This window comes from Pistacia vera, unplaced genomic scaffold (assembly GCF_008641045.1).
Source record: "Pistacia vera cultivar Batoury unplaced genomic scaffold, PisVer_v2 Contig103, whole genome shotgun sequence".
Lineage (NCBI taxonomy): Eukaryota > Viridiplantae > Streptophyta > Magnoliopsida > Sapindales > Anacardiaceae > Pistacia > Pistacia vera.
Window position 1 is genome coordinate 87,109 of NW_022195061.1, and position 19,745 is coordinate 106,853.

At 33.7% G+C, this 19,745-nt stretch overlaps 1 protein-coding gene across 1 annotated transcript; it reads left to right on the forward strand.

The window, feature by feature from the left end:
• The first annotated feature begins 1,818 nt into the window (after positions 1–1,818).
• Positions 1,819–10,172, forward strand: LOC116123591 (protein PHLOEM PROTEIN 2-LIKE A1-like). Its single transcript, XM_031409340.1, has 6 exons — positions 1,819–1,983; positions 4,933–4,999; positions 5,458–5,757; positions 8,870–8,994; positions 9,114–9,235; positions 9,602–10,172. Exons 1-6 carry the CDS (start codon positions 1,819–1,821, stop codon positions 9,984–9,986), a joined length of 1,164 nt encoding a protein of 387 aa, XP_031265200.1. The 3' UTR covers positions 9,987–10,172.
• Positions 10,173–19,745: the final 9,573 nt, after the last annotated feature.

Below are 19,745 nucleotides of genomic sequence, written 5' to 3' on the forward strand. Positions count from 1 at the left end.
TATATCTACAACACCTATCTCTTCCACTTCATAGCCTGGACTTACATCTGCATTTGCCCTTACATCTGCACCAGCATCAACACAACCTGATTTAATTCCAGCATTTACATCTACACCAGCATTACCACCTAGTTTAAATTCTGCATCTGCATCTACAACACCCATCTTTTCCATCTCATAGCCTGAACTTACACCTGCTTCTGCATCTATATTAGTATCTAACTTAAAACCTTTTCATGCATCTGCCCTTGCCATGAACCTTCCAAATCATACACATGTCAACAAAAATTTGCTTTGGCGTCAAAGGTTAGGTCATCCAAACTTTGAAGTATTTACTAAAATCATCACTCACCTTAACAATGATCATTCAACAAAGGTAAAAATTCCATCCTCTTTTTCTTTTTGTGATGCTTGTCAATTAGGAAAATTACACAAAAATAGTTTCCCTTCTTATTTTTCTACAGCCATTGAACCTTTAGCTCTGATCCATAGTGATCTTTAGGGACCTGCTCCAATGCTTTATGTTGAAGGATATAGATATTACATTCAGTTTGTCGATGATTTTAGTTGATTTACATGACTTTTTCCCTTAAGAACAAAGGTTGAAACTCAATCTACGTTCATCAAATTTCATCATTTAGTTGAAAGGCAGTTCGGTTGCAAGCTTAAATGCTTGCAATCCGATCAAGGTGGTGAGTATAAGAGTCTTATTCCATATCTTGAACAAAATGGCATCATGTTTAGACATTCATGTGCACATGTGCATCAACAAAATGGGAGAAGTGAACGTAAACATAGACATGTTGTTCAGAAAAGTTTGACACTCCTTGCTTATGCATCCATGCCATTACAATTTTGGTGGTGTGCTTTTGAGACTGCAACTTTCTTAATTAATAGAATGCCCTTCTTAGTTCTGAATTTCATATCTCCTTATCAAACTTTGTTTCATTAGTTACCTTTGTACTCCTCTCTTAAGGTTTTTGGTTGTGGTTGCTTCCCTCACATTAGAGATTTTAATCAACACAAGTTTAATTTTCATACAACCAAATGTGTCTTCCTTGGTTACAGCCTTGTGCATAAAGGTTTCAAGTGTCTAAGCTCCACTGGAAAGCTATACATTACTCCCCATGCTAAAATTCATGAAGAAGAATTTCCCTTTGCTGAAAATAATACCTTTGTTAGCCAAATAGTGTGGTCTCCTTTATCTACTCAGTTCACGTCTCAGTCCACTTGTTCAACAAATCAGTTTCCTTTTGTTCACATCATTCATACTTAATCAATCAATGATATAGTTCCTGCAAGAGCTATCCCTTTATAGCACTGTTCTCCACCATGTCCTTCTCCACCAGTCAGTAAGGTAACTCAACCTCCTCATTCTCCTAAACCTTTTTCTGCTCTTGGTACTAATGTTGTTGTTTCAAGTTCTTCCACTTCACCTATAGTCTCGTCTTTACTGCCCTCTGATCCTTCACACAGATTTTCTACTCCATCAACTTGTCCGCTTGTAGTTAACCTTACTTCTTCACGAATATTAGCATCATCACTTCCCAATCATAGTTCAAAACTCCCCACCTGTTCTCTTATTGTTGACTTAGATCCCTCAAAGTTCTCTACTGTGCCTACTGATTTACCATCTGTTACAAACCAGCATCCAATGATCACTCGAGCTAAGGAAGCAAGTTAATTAAAAACTGCTCTGATCACTTCTGGTTCTACAAAGGTTCATCCTGAACCTTCAACTGTAAAAGAGGCTTTGGCTACTCCGACTTGGCATGATGCAATGAAAAGTGAATATGATGAATTGGTTAACAATCATACATGGACATTAGTACCAAAAGTTCATATATGAATGTTGTAGGCAATAAATGGGTGTTTAGAGTTAAGTATAATGCTAATGGATCCTTGCAAAAATATAAGGCTAGGTTGGTTGCCAAAGGGTTTCAACAAACTCCTGGTTTGGACTTCTTTGAGACCTTTAGTCCTGTAATTAAACCCTCCACCATCAGAATTGTTCTCACTTTGGCACTCACTTACAATTGAGACATCCAACAAGTGGATGTCAATAATGCTTTTTTTAATGGGACTTTGAATGAAACAGTCTTCATAAAGCAACCTGAGGGATTTGAATGTTCACAATTTCCATCTCATGTATGTAAACTGAACAAGGCTCTTTATGGCCTCAAACAAGCCCCCCAGGCATGGTTCGATAATCTCAAACAAGCACTTCTCACCAAAGGGTTTCATAACTCAAATTCAGACTCTAGTCTCTTCATTTTGAAAGAACCTACTCAAGTTACTTATGTACTTATTTATGTGGATGACATACTCATTACTGGCTCAAGTCAATCTTTTATTCTTCAGCTGGTTTAGGACTTGAATGATCATTTTTCTCTTGAAGCTCTTGGGTCCATCAAGTATTTTCTCGGTTTAGAAGCTACTAGAGACACACAATGCATACATCTTCACCAAACTAAATATGTGGTTGATTTACTCTCCAAAACCAGGATGCTTGAGGTGCATGCTTGTCCCACTCTTATGGTGGTGGGCACAAAACTCTTTACTGGTGATATCCCTTTATTTGCAGATCCTACTCTTTATAGGAGTATTGTGGGGGCCTTGCAATACCTTATGTTAACTTGACCCGACATCAGCTTTTGTGTAAATAAGCTTAGCCAATTTCTTCAAGCACCTACGAAACTTCAATGGCAAGCTTGTGAGCTGGCGTAACGCCCACTTTGAGGTACATAGCTTATTCATGTTTATTTGTCTTTAAAGTTGTGTGTTGGCCCTTAGTTAAATTGGTATGCTGTTAAAGTTGCTTGGATGCCCTGAATTTGGTGAAGACTTGGTGAAATAGAGAATTACAGACTTCGCCGGGGCAAAGAATAAACTTCTTCGTGGTAACATACGCTCTGTATTTTTTCACCGAGGCAAAGAAAAATCTTCGCCGGGGTGAAGAGTCTGCTGAATTTCTGGAGAAATTTTCCATAGGGGTGAAGTGACCATTCTACCTATAATTAGCAGGAAAAGTGGGGAGTGAAATGTAAGAAAATTTCATGGAGAATGTATTGGAGATGGGGTTGCATTTGTAAAGAATTAAAGGGCAAAGATGGAATTTCTAAGAAAGTGTAAGGGTAAAATGGGAAAGAATGTTTATTTATATGAGCTAATAAGGGTTTAGCCTTACCAACCCTCCCATTCTCTACACCCCATACATCATGTCCACTCTCTATTTCTCTCATCTCTTCATCCAATTTGCTAAGGAATTTGAAAGCTTTTGGTTGGATTTTGATAGGGATTTAATCCTAAGAATCAAAAGGTAAGGATTCTTACTCTAGTTATGAGATTAATTTGTGTAAATGTTGAATTCTTATAGAGTTTATGCTTAGGGTTTGGGAGAAACAACAAGTCCAACAAAGATAGAGAGCTTTTGTGGAACTACTCAAGCACAAGGTAAGTAAATCCAACCTAAGCTAAGATTAAGTGATCAAATGTGTTGATATGCATGTATATGCTATGATTTTAAGATTGATTGTTGAGAATGATATTATTAATGAGTAGATGGCTTCTGATGAGTAGATTTGAGCCATGAGAAGTGGAGTTGAGATTGTGGTGACCAAGTAAAGTTTGGTTGCATTTAGAGAGAATTTGAATAGAATATTTGAAGTGTGTTTTCCTAGCCAGGATTTGTGATGATTCAAGGGAGTTTTACTCCAATTATTGATGGTTTAAGAAAGAAGTAGAAATTTACCAAAAGTAGAATTTAAGTATGCATGCGTAATGTTTGATGAAATGTCTAAGAGAAGCATATACATAAGTAGAGAAAACTTAATTTTGTGCAACATTGCATATTTGCATTACATGTTTGCACTTAAGCAAGAATTATAAGCATGAGCCATCCACATGCCGAAAACTTAATTTTGTGCAACATTGCATATTTGCATTACATGTTTGCACTTAAGCAAGAATTATAAGCATGAGCCATCCACATGCATATATTTGCATACGTATAAGAATTAATTTAAAGAAAGAATAAAGAATTTTAAGAATAAAGAGAAAGAAAGAAATGCACTAAAGAATTAAAGAAAGAAAAGTGCTAAAGAAGAGAAAAGAATAGGTTGTTGCAATGGGGAGCCTGTTGGTGACAAGAAGAAGAAATTTCCACATACACACCGCCTTAAGTGATGGTATAAGAAGAAGAAAAATTTGTACGACCCGTAAGAGTGTATGTGGATGAGGGCTGTACCAATAAGAATTTCCTACATGCATGCCACCTTAATTGAGTGGCCTAAGAAGAAGAAAGAATTAGTACAGTCCGCAAGAGTGCATGTAGATGAGGACTGTACTCACTCACACGGCTAGGGTTCCAAATCCATGCATCAACCGAGTCCGATCGGCAAAGAATAAGAATAAGAAAGAAGAAGAAAAAGAATAAGAAAGAATGAGAAAGCCGGAGCAAGCAAGAAAAGAAAGAAAACAAGAAAGAAAGAAAGAAAACAAGAAAGAAAGAAAGAAAAGAAAAGAAGAGCTTGAGCAAGAAAGAAAAGAAAAAGAAAGAAAAGAATAGAAAGAAAAGAAAAGAAATCGCATAAGAAATAGAAAAGAAGAAAGAAAATGCATTTCTATGCATTATTGCATGTGCATTTCATTCTTGCATGTTACCATGATTTCCATCACGGTTAGTGAGAATAAGAAAGAAAAAAAGAACAAAAAGAAAGAAAGAACAGAGAGAAAGAAGAAATAGAGAGAGTTAGAAAGAAAGAAAAGAAGAGTGAGAACTAGAAATAGTGAAGAAAAGAGAAAGAACAAAGAAAGAATGAAGAAGAAAAGAATAGAGTAAGGAAAGAAAGGATAAGTGACGGGGATGGAAAGAGTAGAGGATTTACTTACTAAGCATTTTTTGCTCACCCTGTTGTTTTCCATGTTTTGCAGGAAATAGGTGAGAAGTGGTTGGATGGACGTCAAGAAGCAGAGAGAAATGGCACCACTGTCCACCATTGTAAAAGCTTTTGTATATGTTAATTTGTATTATGTAACGAATTATATGTTTAGTAAAGAAAAAAAATTTGGGCCCATCTACTTTTCATTTAATAAGTATGTATGTTTTTATAGTATATTTTTCTAAGCATACTAGTAGAAAAGAAGTTATTACAGCGGGTTCTTCGATTCATTAAAGGAACTCAGTATTATGGTTTGCAATTCAAACCAGCAGCCTTACTTAGCATAGAATGTTATGCTGATGTTGACTGGGGCAACAACTTGGATGATCGCAGGTCCACAAGTGGCTACTGCATCTATCTTGGTCCCAATCTCATCCAATGGAGTTCACGCAAACAGAAAGTTGTTGCGCTTAGCTCTACTGAAGCTGAATATCGCGCTTTAGTATAGACAACTATGAAGTGGCATGGCTTCAAAGTGTCTTTTCTGAGTTGGGATTGAGCCTGGCAAATGTTCCAGTCATATGGTGTGATAATGTCAGTGTAGGAGCCTTGGCAGCCAATCTTGTTTTTCACTCAAGAACTAAACATATTGAAATAGATGCACACTACATCCAGGATCAGGTTTTGACAAAGAAAGTTGTTGTGCAATATGTTCCTTCAAAACTGCAAATAGTAGATAGTTTAACTAAGCCTTTGTCTGCTGCTCAGTTTCATGAACTGAGAAATAAACTCACTGTAATACCAGTTGATGCACACAAAGAAACTTCTTGTCTTGCTCAGCATACTTCATCAAGTGTCAATGATAATGTTCATTTCAGTATTGACAAAGTCACCTGCTCTGATGAAGAAACAGAGTAATGCCGATTGCTGTTACTCTGTTTTTCACTTCTTGGTTCATTACTTACTAGATAAATTGCATGCATACTGCAGCAAGTGATTCTAAAAGCTTATGTTGTCACCTTTACATTACTATTCTTGCTTCTTCTCAAATGTATAAAACGTGTGACTCTCTGTTAGTTAGTTAGTTAATGAAAGAAAGAAGAAAAGTTGTATTTGTCTTTCTCAATTCTCTCTAAGATTCTTGACTTCTCCTCCAAAGTCTTTCACTTTTTACACAAATTATCTGATACAAATTGTTGTAGTTTAAGATGATTGGATAATTTTTAAATTAAAGAATGAATTAAAGAGGACTACATGCCAAATATGCAAGGCTACCAAATCAATTTGTAAGGAATAGTTTGCAGAATGTTAGAGGGGCAAGTAAAGTAATTTAATATTAATTCTAGGAAAACTAATTCAAGGGATTGTAAATAATTTAATATACATATGAAAAAAGTATGGGAGTGGGGTCAAATGTGGAAATATAACCACAAATACAGTTTAGTCAAAACATAAAAGTATGCATAATTAATGAATGTTTTTTGTTTACTAGGTCTGCCCATGATAGTTGTTGCTTTTACCAGTTATATATGTACGCTCCAGTTTCCTAATTCTACTTTGAAACCAGATACAATTTGATTGTAATGAACTTACTATTATTTCTTTAACAACAATAAAATAAAATTTTTAAGAATTTATAGAATATTTTTAGTTTATTAATATCTATGCGAATTTGGTGAAGTTTTGATCGTTGAAAAAAAGTATGGAAAGAGCCAAAAAAAATTTGAATGTAGCAGGTTACCCTTGAAATATTGGACAATTGAGGTAATACCACGTAAATGTGCAGGGGCGGACCCAAGAATGAAACTTAGAGGGGTCAAAGGGTAAAGTAACAATTAACATAAATATAAATATAAATAAACACAAATATTTATATTAATAAAATTCACATTAACTATATTTATAATTGCTCTCGATGAGATTTCATCTTTTGAAAATATTGTATAATGACTTCAATATTATCAAATACATTCTTCTCTATATATACAACTAATCTATCATTCAACCATTAATCACTCATTCTATTTCGCAAACTATTCTTCAAAACATTCATTGCTGAAAATGCTATCTCTACACTAGCCGTGGCAACCAGTAAAATCAATACTATTTTTATCAACATATAAACTAATAGAAACACTCTATCATTCTTAGTTTCAATCATCACTCTTGCAAGATCTCCAATCCTATTCAATTCCATAAATTTGACATTAAAGTGTATATTCAAAATATAAATATCAAATTGAGAATCAAACGCTATGAGTTCTAAGTTAGAAAAATCTTTTAGATAAAGTTAAGCAAGACGCATCAATTTTTGCTTATCAAAAACAACAAAATTTTCATTTAGACATAAGCATGCCAAACAAATAAGCAATTCAATGTCTACTTCATTGAAACGATTATTCAACTCTTGAAGTTGCATATCTAGGACACTAAAATACTTCAATACGGTAATGATGCACGTTTGTGATACGTTCAATCTTCCGTTGTGATCGCCCTTGAATAAAAAAGTTGTCATCCATATTTGGAATATCAATGTCATGTTTGGGACAAAAAGAACAAACTTTGCTAAGTAAATTCTCCCATCCACTATCCGTCATCAATTGTAAAGCTTGCTTACATGCTTCAACCAAATTCATAGCATTTACAATATCTTGATTTTTTTTTTTTTTTTTTTTTTTTTGTAGTGCTTGAGAAAGTTCATTTGTAAAGCTAAGTAAATATTTCATCATAAATAGACTAAACACAAAATTAAATTATTGCATAAATTTTAATATATTATTAGAAAAAAAATTGGGATCGGAGAGATGGAGCGGGGCACGTTCGACAAGAGAAAAAGTTGGGATTGGGGGAAAAATATTATTAGAGAAAGTCAAAATTTTTAATTAATTTAATTTACTGTAATTTATTTTTTTATGGGGCAAAATTGAAAAAAAAAATTTTAAATAAAACCCAAGTGGGGTCATGTAATGCTTTCTTTCTAGCTAGTATACTCGTAAAATAATCACTAAAGCTCATTAAAAATATATATAAGAAAATACACATATATATACGAGTAATACAGTATGTGCCCATATTTAATTTTTCTTTATATACTAGTAATTCTTACTTACCTTGTACTTGAGTAATTCCACTAGAATCTCTCTTTCTTTGGTAGACTTGTTTTTTCTCTAAAACCCTAAGCATAAACACTATAAGAATTCAACACTTTAAAAATGAATCTCACATCTATTGCAAGAATTCTTACCTTTGGGTGCTTAGGATCAAATCTCTACTAAAATTCAACCAAAAGCCCTCTAAAATCCCTTGGAAATTTGATGAAAAGATGAGAGAAATTGAGAGTGCAGTGGCGTGAGAGGGAGTAGAGAATGATAGGGTCTTTTTGCTTGAACTCTTAATATCTCATATTAATATGCATACTTTCCCATTTGCCCTTGCACTTTTTTTAAAATTCCATTTATGTCCTTTAATCAATTACCATAATGCCCTCATTTTTAATTCATTCTCCATGAAATTCTACCCCTTTTAACTCTCCACTTTTTCAACCAATTTTGAGTGAAAAAACCATTTTACCTTTAATGCAAGTTTAAGGCATTCTTCACATTTTCTCAAAATAACTTTAGCAAAAAAATCAACTAAAAGTATAAGAGCATAAATTAAATTACGTACCTGAATGTGGACGTACAGGTCACTTGACCTCACGTGACCCTATGTAGGGCCGCCCTTGTAAATGTGGTGGGCAGGGAATCTTATTTGTTTGTTTGAATAACATGATTCAATGCGTACTGTCATGATCATGTTGTCGTTTTTTAGAAGGAATAATCCAGCTATGCCTCATCAAGGAATAAATATTTTTCATATAATGATGTAGAAATCTATTAGTAATTTATTCGACCATCTCAACCTATAAATTCAAGGTCTTCATGTAACGAAGATCATCAGTAAGAGATATTTGAATTAAAGAGAAGAGTGATCATAACGAGTGGCTTCAGCTCAAGTTCAGCTCCCACACAACCTCGATGCCATTCTTCAAGAGGCAGACTCACAGATTGACAAATCCTCCAACAATCTGATTGAGCAGCTCCACGGTGGAATCTTCTTGAACCAAAACAAACTGGCAAGTCCCATTTATGTTATAGATTGTTTTTCGTATCATCTTCAATTTTACTGTTTAATATTAAGCAGCAATTAATTAAGTTCAATACTAATACTTAGTATCAAATTATATTACTGCAGAAGTTTTCGGTTGATAAGCTTTCTGGTGCGAACACCTTTGAGATTTATGCAAGGGGTCTCACAATTGCTTGGGGAAACGATGAACGTTATTGGAAGTGGACTTACATGCAAGACACAGAAGAGTATATAATTCTACTCAAATTTTTATGTTAATGAAGATTTCAAGTGTGTTCAGTTGGACTTATCTATAGTTAAAAGAGTTTATTTAAAGTCATAAGCAATTTTTATTTTTAGGTTGTTTGATTGTATTACAAAAGTGTTTATTGAATTTTAAATCAACTATTTTACCCACTTATGAGAATAATTCAAAATGTGAGCTTCTCTCGTAAGCTCTTTATGAGCTTATTCAAAGTTTTAAAATTTTAAAAATATACTTATCTTATTTTACAAATTTGACTTGCTTATGAAACCCATTTTTATAAACTCTACTCAAATAAGGCGTACCAAATGAAAGCTTCTTCTAATTGTAATTAATTTTGTTTTTGCAGTCATCCTGTTGAAGTGGAGGTGGCTGAACTAGTAAAAGTCTGTTGGCTTGATGTGAGCAAGAAATTCCCTACACAAAATCTCACTCCAAGGCATAATTACGAAGTTTCGTTTGTCTTAATGAAGTTGAAAGGATGTGAAGGATTTCAAAACCATCCAGTGAACTTGAAACTCACCCTCCCCAATCAACCTCCGATAGAACACAAACAAGATTTGAGTATATTGCCAGAAAACAAATGGTCAGACGTCCCCTTTGGCATGTTTTCGATTAATTGCTGTATGACTGGGGACATAGAAATCTCTATGTATGAGCACGGTTCGCAGTGGAAGAAAGGGATTGTTGTCGACAAAATCATCATTCGCCCCCTGGTGCAGCCACAGAACTGAACATGAGGATAATCAACAATGGGACGTTTGCAACTAAAAGTTTCTAGATCGATGATGAATAATTTAGTTAGCATGCGTCTCATGCTGTACTAGTAGCTCTCACTATGACTTTGTAATAAATAAAAATGTGAGAGTTATATATGTGATAATAAACAACAGCAATAATACGAGATTGCTTCATAAAAATTACCCTCACTCTAGTTTCTTCATTGATCTACTTCAAAATCTAAGCTAGTTTTGACACATTTGATAAGTGAAATCGACCTTCACTTAAGTATAGGTGAAATTATGTTCTTGTAACTAAACACTCATCTTTAGGGGTTTTCTTCTCCACCTTCTTGAGAGATGAGGCGACTCAAATGCTCCTAACGTTTAAAACTCGCTGGCTGCTAAACAGAGTTACACAAGTCAACTAAAGTCAACATAAATAAGGGCATTTATGAAATCTTGGAAGACTAATTATCTAACCCTATGAGTCAAGGGGTATTAGGCTATTTTTACTTCAAAAAAAAATTAAAATAAAATTGTCTTTCTAAGCAATTAACAGTTTGGTAAATCATAAAAAGCTGGTAAAATGGACTTTTTTTTTTTTTTAATTTAATATTATATAAAAAATTGGACAGAATTGTTAAATTTGACTGAAGTTAGGGGTTATTTTTTTCATACTTTTGCAAAACCTTGATGGTATTTAAAATTATCTTATCTCTCACGGAGGTGGCAGATGAAAACTCCTCATCCTTATGTTCCCAAATTTTTTTTGCTAGCTGGGGATGTTGAAAATCGAAGAATATACCGAGTTGGCATGGGCTTTATGCCTAGTTGTCGCAGGTAAGTGCCAATCCCATGACAATACATCAAGTTGGCGGGGACTTGCTGTAGGCTTGAAATACCGAGATGGTTGGGCTTTATGCCTAGCTACTGTAGGTGTGTGTAATTACATGAGATTTGCTCAAAGGATGGGCAGAGCTCACTTTAAAAACCGGTTTGTCAGAAGAGGCCATCTAAACAGTTATTAACAACTATAGCAAGTTCTTTCTTAGTTATGTAAGACTATTAAGATCATTAGCGTTAGTGAATAGGATAAAAGAAAAAATAGCATTACACTTGTTCTCTTTGACATGTAGTGAACTAATAAATTAACATCAACAAATCATGGTCGTTTTTTTTTTTTTTTAATAAATTCCATAACAACAAGCTAATAGAATCGGATCCTTCACCCAGATATTGTTCAATTTAATTATTTTATACTATTATTTAATTAACAAAAATTAATTTATTCTTGAATTGTTTTTCTCTTATTTCTTAACAGCTAGAAGGTGTATCATCATCCCAGGTGCCGACTCCTACTCAGGTATAGTTTCACCATTTAAGGTATCATTTTTTGATTTTATTATAAATTTACCACACATTAAAGCTTCTTAAACCTTTTTTTTTTTTTTTTTGGAAAAATAATTTATCCTTTATAATAAAAGCATTATTTCATAATTAGCATTATGCATAGTTACTTTTCATTTTTCAAAATATTTTTTCATAAAAACTTTTTTGGTATATAACTTAATTAATAATCAATAATATATATTTTTTTAAGATACAACAATTGGAAACTCGACAAAATTTTCTATTTTTGATTTGACAAACATAACTTCAAGAACCTAAGATATATTTGAAGTATACCATTGTTTTAAAACCCGGATCGGTCGGTCGGATCGGGATCTGGCAACCTCTTTGGATTGGTTCAAGTTCTAGGGGTTTTTTGATATTTTTCAAACATGTCAGGACTAATTTGTAATTTTTTGGGGGTGTTTTTGAAATATTTCAAAAAAATTAGGGATCAATTAATTGTTTGGGGGTATTTTTGAAGTAAATTAAAATTTTAGGCCCTAATTTTCAATTTTTAAGGATATTTTTGTAATATACTAAAATTTAAGGGATTAATTTGAAGATTTTAAAATATTTTTATTGATGATGTCTCCGATCCAACCGGTTGACCCGTGACTTGCTCACCTTGTTGGGCTTCACAATAGGTCGGGTTTTAAAACAATGGTATACTACCAATTATGGGTTACAAGGATTTTCATTACGTCATGAATAGTTAATAAGGATTTGATTATCAGAAAATATTTATCATATAATTAATTAATTAATTTTTATTTGTTGAAAATAAGACTAGGTAAGGTGATGTCTTGAGCTTTATTCCTCAACTAGGTATAAAGCCCGCACATCGCGCGCGTATACATCTATTACTTGTATTTCAAATATTCAAGTTTACCAATAAGATAAGAAGACTTACTTTACATTTTGGATCGCACAGAAAAGACTATTCATCTTAGGGAGGTCTAGTGAAACTTATGGAAAACGGTTGCTATTGTATTTGTCAAAGCAAAATAGAGTACGTTATACAAAATTAATTAGTCAGTTGAATGTTCGGGAATCTGTAAATCGTTAATTTGAAATACAATTTTCAAATGTTTGATTTATTAGATTTTGAAGTGAATTTTATTTAATATATTTTAATGATAAAGCAAATGTGTACACTGTTTTATTTTTTTCTCAAGTACTATTCGATGGTGTAGGTGGAGGTTCTTTATTCTTCTCCTCATCAATTTTTAGTTCCTCTTCATTTGCAGCAACTAAATACTCGGGGTATTTGGATCATAAATATTGACCATGGTAGAATACATTATATCAAACAACATATCAATGACATCTTAGAATTTTTTACTTGTAGTATTTAGATTCTCTAAGTTGGTGCGAAAAATTCTTTATAAAAGTCAAAATAGGAGCAATTGCAGACAATCTATACTTTCATCTATACATCTGAAGAAAGAAGAAGAAAAATTAAATATGATTCCTGCAGTATATGATACAGGCATCTTGAGAATAACTACACTAAATATAGTAATCACACACAAGTTTCCAGATGTCACAACTCACATGGATGATTCCAACCAATTAAAGTACATCTTTTTCAATAGCTATTTCAGCACCTGATGATGGATATTGAATTTGTGTTGTGTGGAAAGAAAACCTCTAAGTTATAATGAATCTTCATGTCAAGCAATTTAAAATTACATGAATAGGATGTCACTCCCAAAATACTTGGTTACCATCTCACATGTCAACTTAGAGGTAAATGTTTTTGAATATTTTGTCAAACTTATGTTGTGTGTGTGCGCAGTTATGTGTAACTTATGTTTTTTCCAATTTCATTATAAGTGTGTGCACATATGGGGTGTGCTTGCACACTTATGTCAGGCATATGCATGTTGGAATTTATTTTGCATTTTATTGCGACTATGTGCACACTTTCTTTTTGCACTAACATCTACATGTCTGATTCATTTTGCACAAGTTGCGTATTTCCATTTTATGCTGAGATATTTTTTGTTATCTGATTTGCTGGTGTGAGGACCACTTGCAGGTGTCCCAAATATTCAGAAGTGGTCCAGAAAATCTGATATTTCCTATTTCAGCTGTGGTCCCAAAAGTTTGGTAGAATCTTTTCCCCTTTTGGACCAAGACATGTTAGCCCTTGTCTACTGACTTGGCACGAATTGTTGCGTAGAAAAATCCTATTTATTATCTTCATTCTTGCGCATTTTTTAGCTAACCTAAATATGTTAGAGTAGGTGCCCCAGAGCCAATCATATTGTTGTATATTGACTCTATAACTCATGATTAGTCAATCTATAAAAGGCATCGTTTATATTATGTAAAGCATATTCCATATGTATGTATTAACATATGCCCTTAGAGTTATTGAACCGTGACGAGGGAATCAAGCAATGATAAGTCTTGATTGTGAGATCCCTATGATCACTTATGGTAGCCATTTTATAAACGTTCGTAACCCTAGTATTATCTTGACTTAAGGAACAAATAATATGGTAAAACTATCATAGTGTTGAACGACCCTATCAGAAGGTAGTGGCAAATCTCACATGTTAAGGTTCTTTGGTGACAACTGTTAGAGTAGACGCCCTAGAGCCAATCAATTATTGTAGAATTGACTCTTTGTAATAATGTTCATTAATCAATAATAAAAGGCATTTTATTCTATATCGCGTAAATCATTATTATTGCAATATGTATTGATATATGTCCTTANGGACCGGACCGGCAGGTCGGATCGGGATCTGGCATCCTCTCTGGATTGGTTCAGGTTCTAGGGGTTTTTTGATATTTTTCAAACATGTAGGGACTGACTTGTGATTTTTTGGGGGTGTTTTGGAAATATTTCAAAAAACTAGGGATCCATTGAATTGTTTGGGGGTATTTTTGAAGTAAAATAAAATTTTAGGTCCTAATTTCCAATTTTTAGGGATATTTTTTTAATATACTAAAATTTAAGGGATTAATTTTTAGATTTTAAAATATTTTTATTGATGATGTCTCTGGTCCAACCGGTTGGATCGGTCGACCCGTGACTTGGTCACCTTGTCGGGCCTCACAACGGGTCAGGTTTTAAAATAATGGTATACTACCAATTCTGGGTTACAAGGATTTTCATTATGTCATGAATAGTTAATAAGGTTTTGATTATCAGAAAATATTTATCATATAATTAATTAATTAACTTTTTATTTGTTGAAAAAGAGACTAGGTAAAGTGAAGTCTTGAGCTTTATTCCTCAACCAGGTGTAAAGCCCACGCGTCGCACGGGTATACGTTTATTGCTTGTATTTCAAATATTCAAGTTTACCAATAAGATACGAAGACTTACTTTACATTTTGAGTCGCACAAAAAAGACTATTCATCTCAGAGAGGTCTAGTGAAACTTATGGAAAATTGTTGTTATTGTATTTGTCAAAGCAAAATAGAGTGCATTATATAGAATTAATTAGTCAGTTGAATGTTCGGGAATCAGTAAATCGTCAATTGGGAATACAATTTTGAAATATTTGATTTATTAGATTTTGAAGTGAATTTTATTTAATATATTTTAATGATAAAGCAAATGTGTACACTGTTTTAATTTTTTCTCAAGTACTATTCGATGGTGTAGATGGAGGTTCTTTATTCTTCTCCTCACGAATTTTTAGTTTATCTTCATTTGCAGCAACTAAATACTCCCGTGTATTTAGATCATAAATACTAACCATGGTAGAGTACATTATATCAAACAACGCATCAATGACATCTTAGAATTTTTGTCTTGTAGTATTTAGATTCTCTAAGTTGGTGTGAAAAATTCATTATAAATGTCAAAATAGGAGCAATTGTAGAATCTATACTTTCGTCTATACATCTGAAGAAAGAAGAAGAAAAATTAAATATGATTCTAGCAATATATGATACAGGCATCTTAAGAATAACCACACTAAATGTAGTAATCACACACAAGTTTCCAGATGTCACAACTCACATGGATGATTCCAACCAATTAAAGTATATCTTTTTCAGTAGCTATTTCAGCACCTGATGATGGATATTAAATTTGTGTTGTGTGGAAAGAAAACCTCTAAGTTATAATGGATCTTCATGTAAGCAATTTAAAATTACATGAATAGGATGTCACTCCCAAAATACTTGGTTACCATCTCACACGTCAACTTAGAGGTAAAATTTGTTGAATATTTTGTCAAACTTGTGTGTGTGCGCAATTATGTCTAACATATATTTTTTCCAATTTCATTATAAGTGTGTGCACAGATGGTGCATGCTTGCACACTTATGTCAGACATATGCATGTTGGAATTTATTTTGCATTTTATCGCAACTGTGTGCACACTTTCTTTTTGCACTAACACCTGCATGTCTGATTCATTTTGCGCAAGTTGCGTATTTCCATTTTATGCTGAGATATTTTTTGTTATCTGATTTGCTAGTGTGAGGACAACTTGCAAGTGTCCCAAATATTTAGAAGTGGTCCAGAAAATTTGATATTTCCTTTTTCGGCTGTGGTCCCAAAAGTTTGGTGGAATCTTTTCCCCTTTTGGACCAACACAACCCTTGTCTACTGACTTGGCACGAATTGTTGCGCACGAAAATCCTATTTATTATCTTTATTCTTGTGCATTTTTTAGCTAACCTAAATATGTTAGAGTAGGTGCCCTAGAGCAAATGATATTGTTGTATATTGACTCTATAACTCATGATTATTCAATCTATAAAAGGCATCATTTATATTATGTTATGCATATTCCATATGTATGTATTAATATATGCCCTTAGAGTGGTTGAACCATGACGAGGGAATCAAGCAATGATAAGTCTTGATTGTGAGATCCCTACCATCACTTATGGTAGCCATCCTAGAAACGTTCGTAGCCCTAGTATTATCTTGACTTAAGGAAAAAATAATATGGTAAGGCTATCATAGTGTTGAACGACCCTACCGGAAGGTAGTGACAAATCTCACATGTCAAGGTTCTTTGGTGACAACTTGGTGTGACGCATGAGTGCTTGTTATTCACGAGTTCACCAGATTAGCCCCTCAGAGGATTCCATATAGATGGTAACCCTAATGTCCATGGAATACATCCTCTAACAAATGATGGTGCAAGTGGTCCTTAGACATGAGATCATTGGAGCACCGTGTGTAACTATTGGTGTGGTTTGAGACTAGCCAAACGTAATCCTGTTAAGGATTATCCATCTGGTGGTGATTGGCTGCATTAGGAAGTACATCATGGCTATGGTGGATCAACAAGGGATTCATCACTCTTGGGTGCAGGAGAAATTATCTCGGTGAGATTTTTGGTAAAGGACAACAACCTTGAATTTGTGGCCACAGTGGAATTGAGTTGGTGCTCAATTGGTCAATTGGCCTAATAACTGAATCTGAATATGTCAAGGTGGTTTATACTTGAAGCTATCATTATTTCTATGTTTCAAACTTGATCAAATAATAAATGATGAAAGAATTTGATTGCATGGTAACTATACTGTTAACAGATAGCGAATATGTTGAATTTGAATCTGTCAGGTGACATGATGCCTTGCTAGAGGCCAATATTGGTCTGTATAATGAGACGATTAATAGGGTGTTAATCACGATATTACTCACTACCGACATGATGAGGAGCCTATGGGCCACACACTTAAAGGGCAATTTAAAGAAAATAACGAGTCAAGGGCATTTTCGTCATTTATTGACAAAATGGTATTTTGGTAAATCTTACGGAACAATTAAATTTGGTGGAAAGGTTGTTGCCTGGATCCAATCCTGTATTGGATTTAATATGTAAGATTGAATATATATATATATATATATATATATTGGTGCACACATGTTTTAAAAACTGAAAAACCATTATTAGATGAATAAAATAATAAAGGCCTGATACCCGGTTAGGGATTTTTTTCGGAAATCATGGAAACTAATTATTTGATTAGTGAAAGGGCATATTCATAATATACTAAATGAGGGAAATTAGGTTGTGCCTATAAAAGAACACTTTTCTCCAAATTTCCTCATTAGCTCATTTTTGGCCGCCCAAGAGAAAAACCAAAGGGAAAATTTATCTCTTATCTTTTTCTCACTCACTTCTTCTTTAAACTTCACAAATCAAACTAGCAAAGTGATTGTGTTTTGGTTCTTGCTTTTGTGTGGATATCGTGGGTTCACTCCTATCCTTGGAGTGTGAGCGTTTTTCAACGATCAAGTAGTGGAGCCATCAATTTGGGTAAGAATCTAAAACCTTGAATGGGTTTTTGATTATCTATAACATGTAAATAACGTATTTCTCATATATGGATTATTGGGCTTCTAGGGTTTTAATTTTGATTAAATCCTAATAGACTGTCCATTTTGTTGGTGCTCTAAATTTTTCAGAGAGTTGTTTCTTGGCCAGGTTCATTTTCTTTGGGTTTGTACTAAAATGATTTTTTTTATCTTCTTTGTTGAATGGTGACTGGAACGAGGTTCCATTATTGATGTTGGGGCGTGGCTTCAACGTGTGAAGCTTGGGAGGAGCTCAAGCTTGGACGGGAGTGTTCTTGGTGTGTGAAGCAATCTAAGAGTGACAAAGCATTAGGGAATCAGAGAATGATGTTTAGTGTAATGTAGAATAGGGAGCTCTCTTTGTTATATCTAAAATCAACTCTGAATGTTTGTTGTAATGTTTATGTTATAGTGGATTAGCTTCGATCTAGGCGAGGTCCCATAGATGTAGGCTAAGAGTGGTTTTAGCCTAACCATGTATATGCTTGTGTTCTTTATGTTTTCTTGCTTATGGTTGTTGATTCACACTTAACTTGATATTGTTTAATCAACATGGTAAAAACATTTCTGTTGTGCTATTAAAAATGGGTACCTAAACGTTTACCAGAGTTCATTAACTTTAACAAATGGTATTAGAGCTTGTTCTAATAGTTTGTTTTAGTTGATCCTTACCCATTTGACTATTTTTTAATGTTTTGAATCTGATTTGTTGTTGCGTTTTCTGGGTTTTTCTACGTTTCCCATGTGTGTGCACATCTGTTTGTCTGTGCGCACATTTGCTGTGTTTGTTGCTATGAATTTCTTTAGTGAAGAAAGGTCTGCCAATAGACCACCCTTGTAAGAAGGACCTAACTACTATACTTGGAAACCAAGAATGCATGTTTTCTTAAAGTCTATTGATGAAAGAGTATGGATCTCCGTTGTGAATGGTTGGACTATCCTTGTTATTGTCAAAAATAAAGTGTCTAGACCAAAACCAATTGGTGATTGGACTAAAGCTCAGTTAGATCTTGCCAATCATAACTAAAAAGCCATTCATGCTATTTTCAATGCTATAAATGTAAATCAAATGAAAGTCATTACTAATTGTGAGCTTGCAAAGGATGTTGGGATAAGCTTCAAGTAAAAAATGAAGGATCTAGTGCTGTTAAAAGAAACAGACTAAGAAGACTTGTGACTAATTTTGAAAATTTAGTTAAGCATGAAGATGAAAGTATTACTAACTTTCATGGTAGGATTTGTGATCTGTCTAATGAGTGTTTTGCTTTGGAAAAAATTTATACTAATCTTGAACTTGTCAAGAAAGTTCTTTGCTCTCTTCCCAAGAGATTCATGTCAAAAGTGACCACCAAAGAAGAATGCCATGATGCTAGAGTGCAAACACAAAATGCAACATGCATAAGATTGACATCAAGGTGCAAACACAAAACAGTTGTGCATACATTGTAACATAAAATGCAACATGCGTAAGATTGACATCAATGTGCGAACATACAACAACTATGCTCACACTATAACACAACATGCATAAGTTTGACATCAGCACGCAAACATACCACAGCTGTGCACACACCATAAGTTTGAAAAAAATATCAACATGTTTGATGATAATTATAAATATTTCTCATTATTTTAGTTTGGCATAAGAAATTAATTTAATTGGTTTACATGCTGTTTACTCAACTTGATCAACAAGTAATGGTCATTTGAAAACAAAGAATGGAACCACGTTCCAACCATGCTCAAACAAACAAAGTTTAACAAATGTATTTGTAAGCTTACCAAAGCATATAAAACCTGATTAAAAACAAAGAAAACCTCAAAGGATATTCAGAGAACTTTTAGATGTATTTTCAAGCTCAAAAGGAAATGTAATGTTGAAGACGAATATAAAGAAACTTGCTCAACAATGCAAGGGGAAAGCCAACCGACAAGCTCTTTTCATGTTTAGCTATTTTGGGAAAGTTTTCAACAGACTTTCTTGGGATCACTGAAAAGATAAGTGAATTTTCTAGTACACCATATGAGCTATTTATATGTGTACATGGACCACTCACACATATCTCAGATATGGATAAAATCCTAACATCTA

Bases quoted from the DNA above. Each gene is read 5' to 3' on its own strand.
- LOC116123591 (XM_031409340.1), top strand. From the start codon at position 1,819: ATGGACATTAGTACCAAAAGTTCATATATGAATGTTGTAGGCAATAAA. The intron at 5,758-8,869 runs GTATTGACAAAG...GAGTGGCTTCAG, and splicing joins CAATGATAATGTTCATTTCA to CTCAAGTTCAGCTCCCACAC. The intron at 8,995-9,113 runs GCAAGTCCCATT...ATATTACTGCAG, and splicing joins TCTTGAACCAAAACAAACTG to AAGTTTTCGGTTGATAAGCT.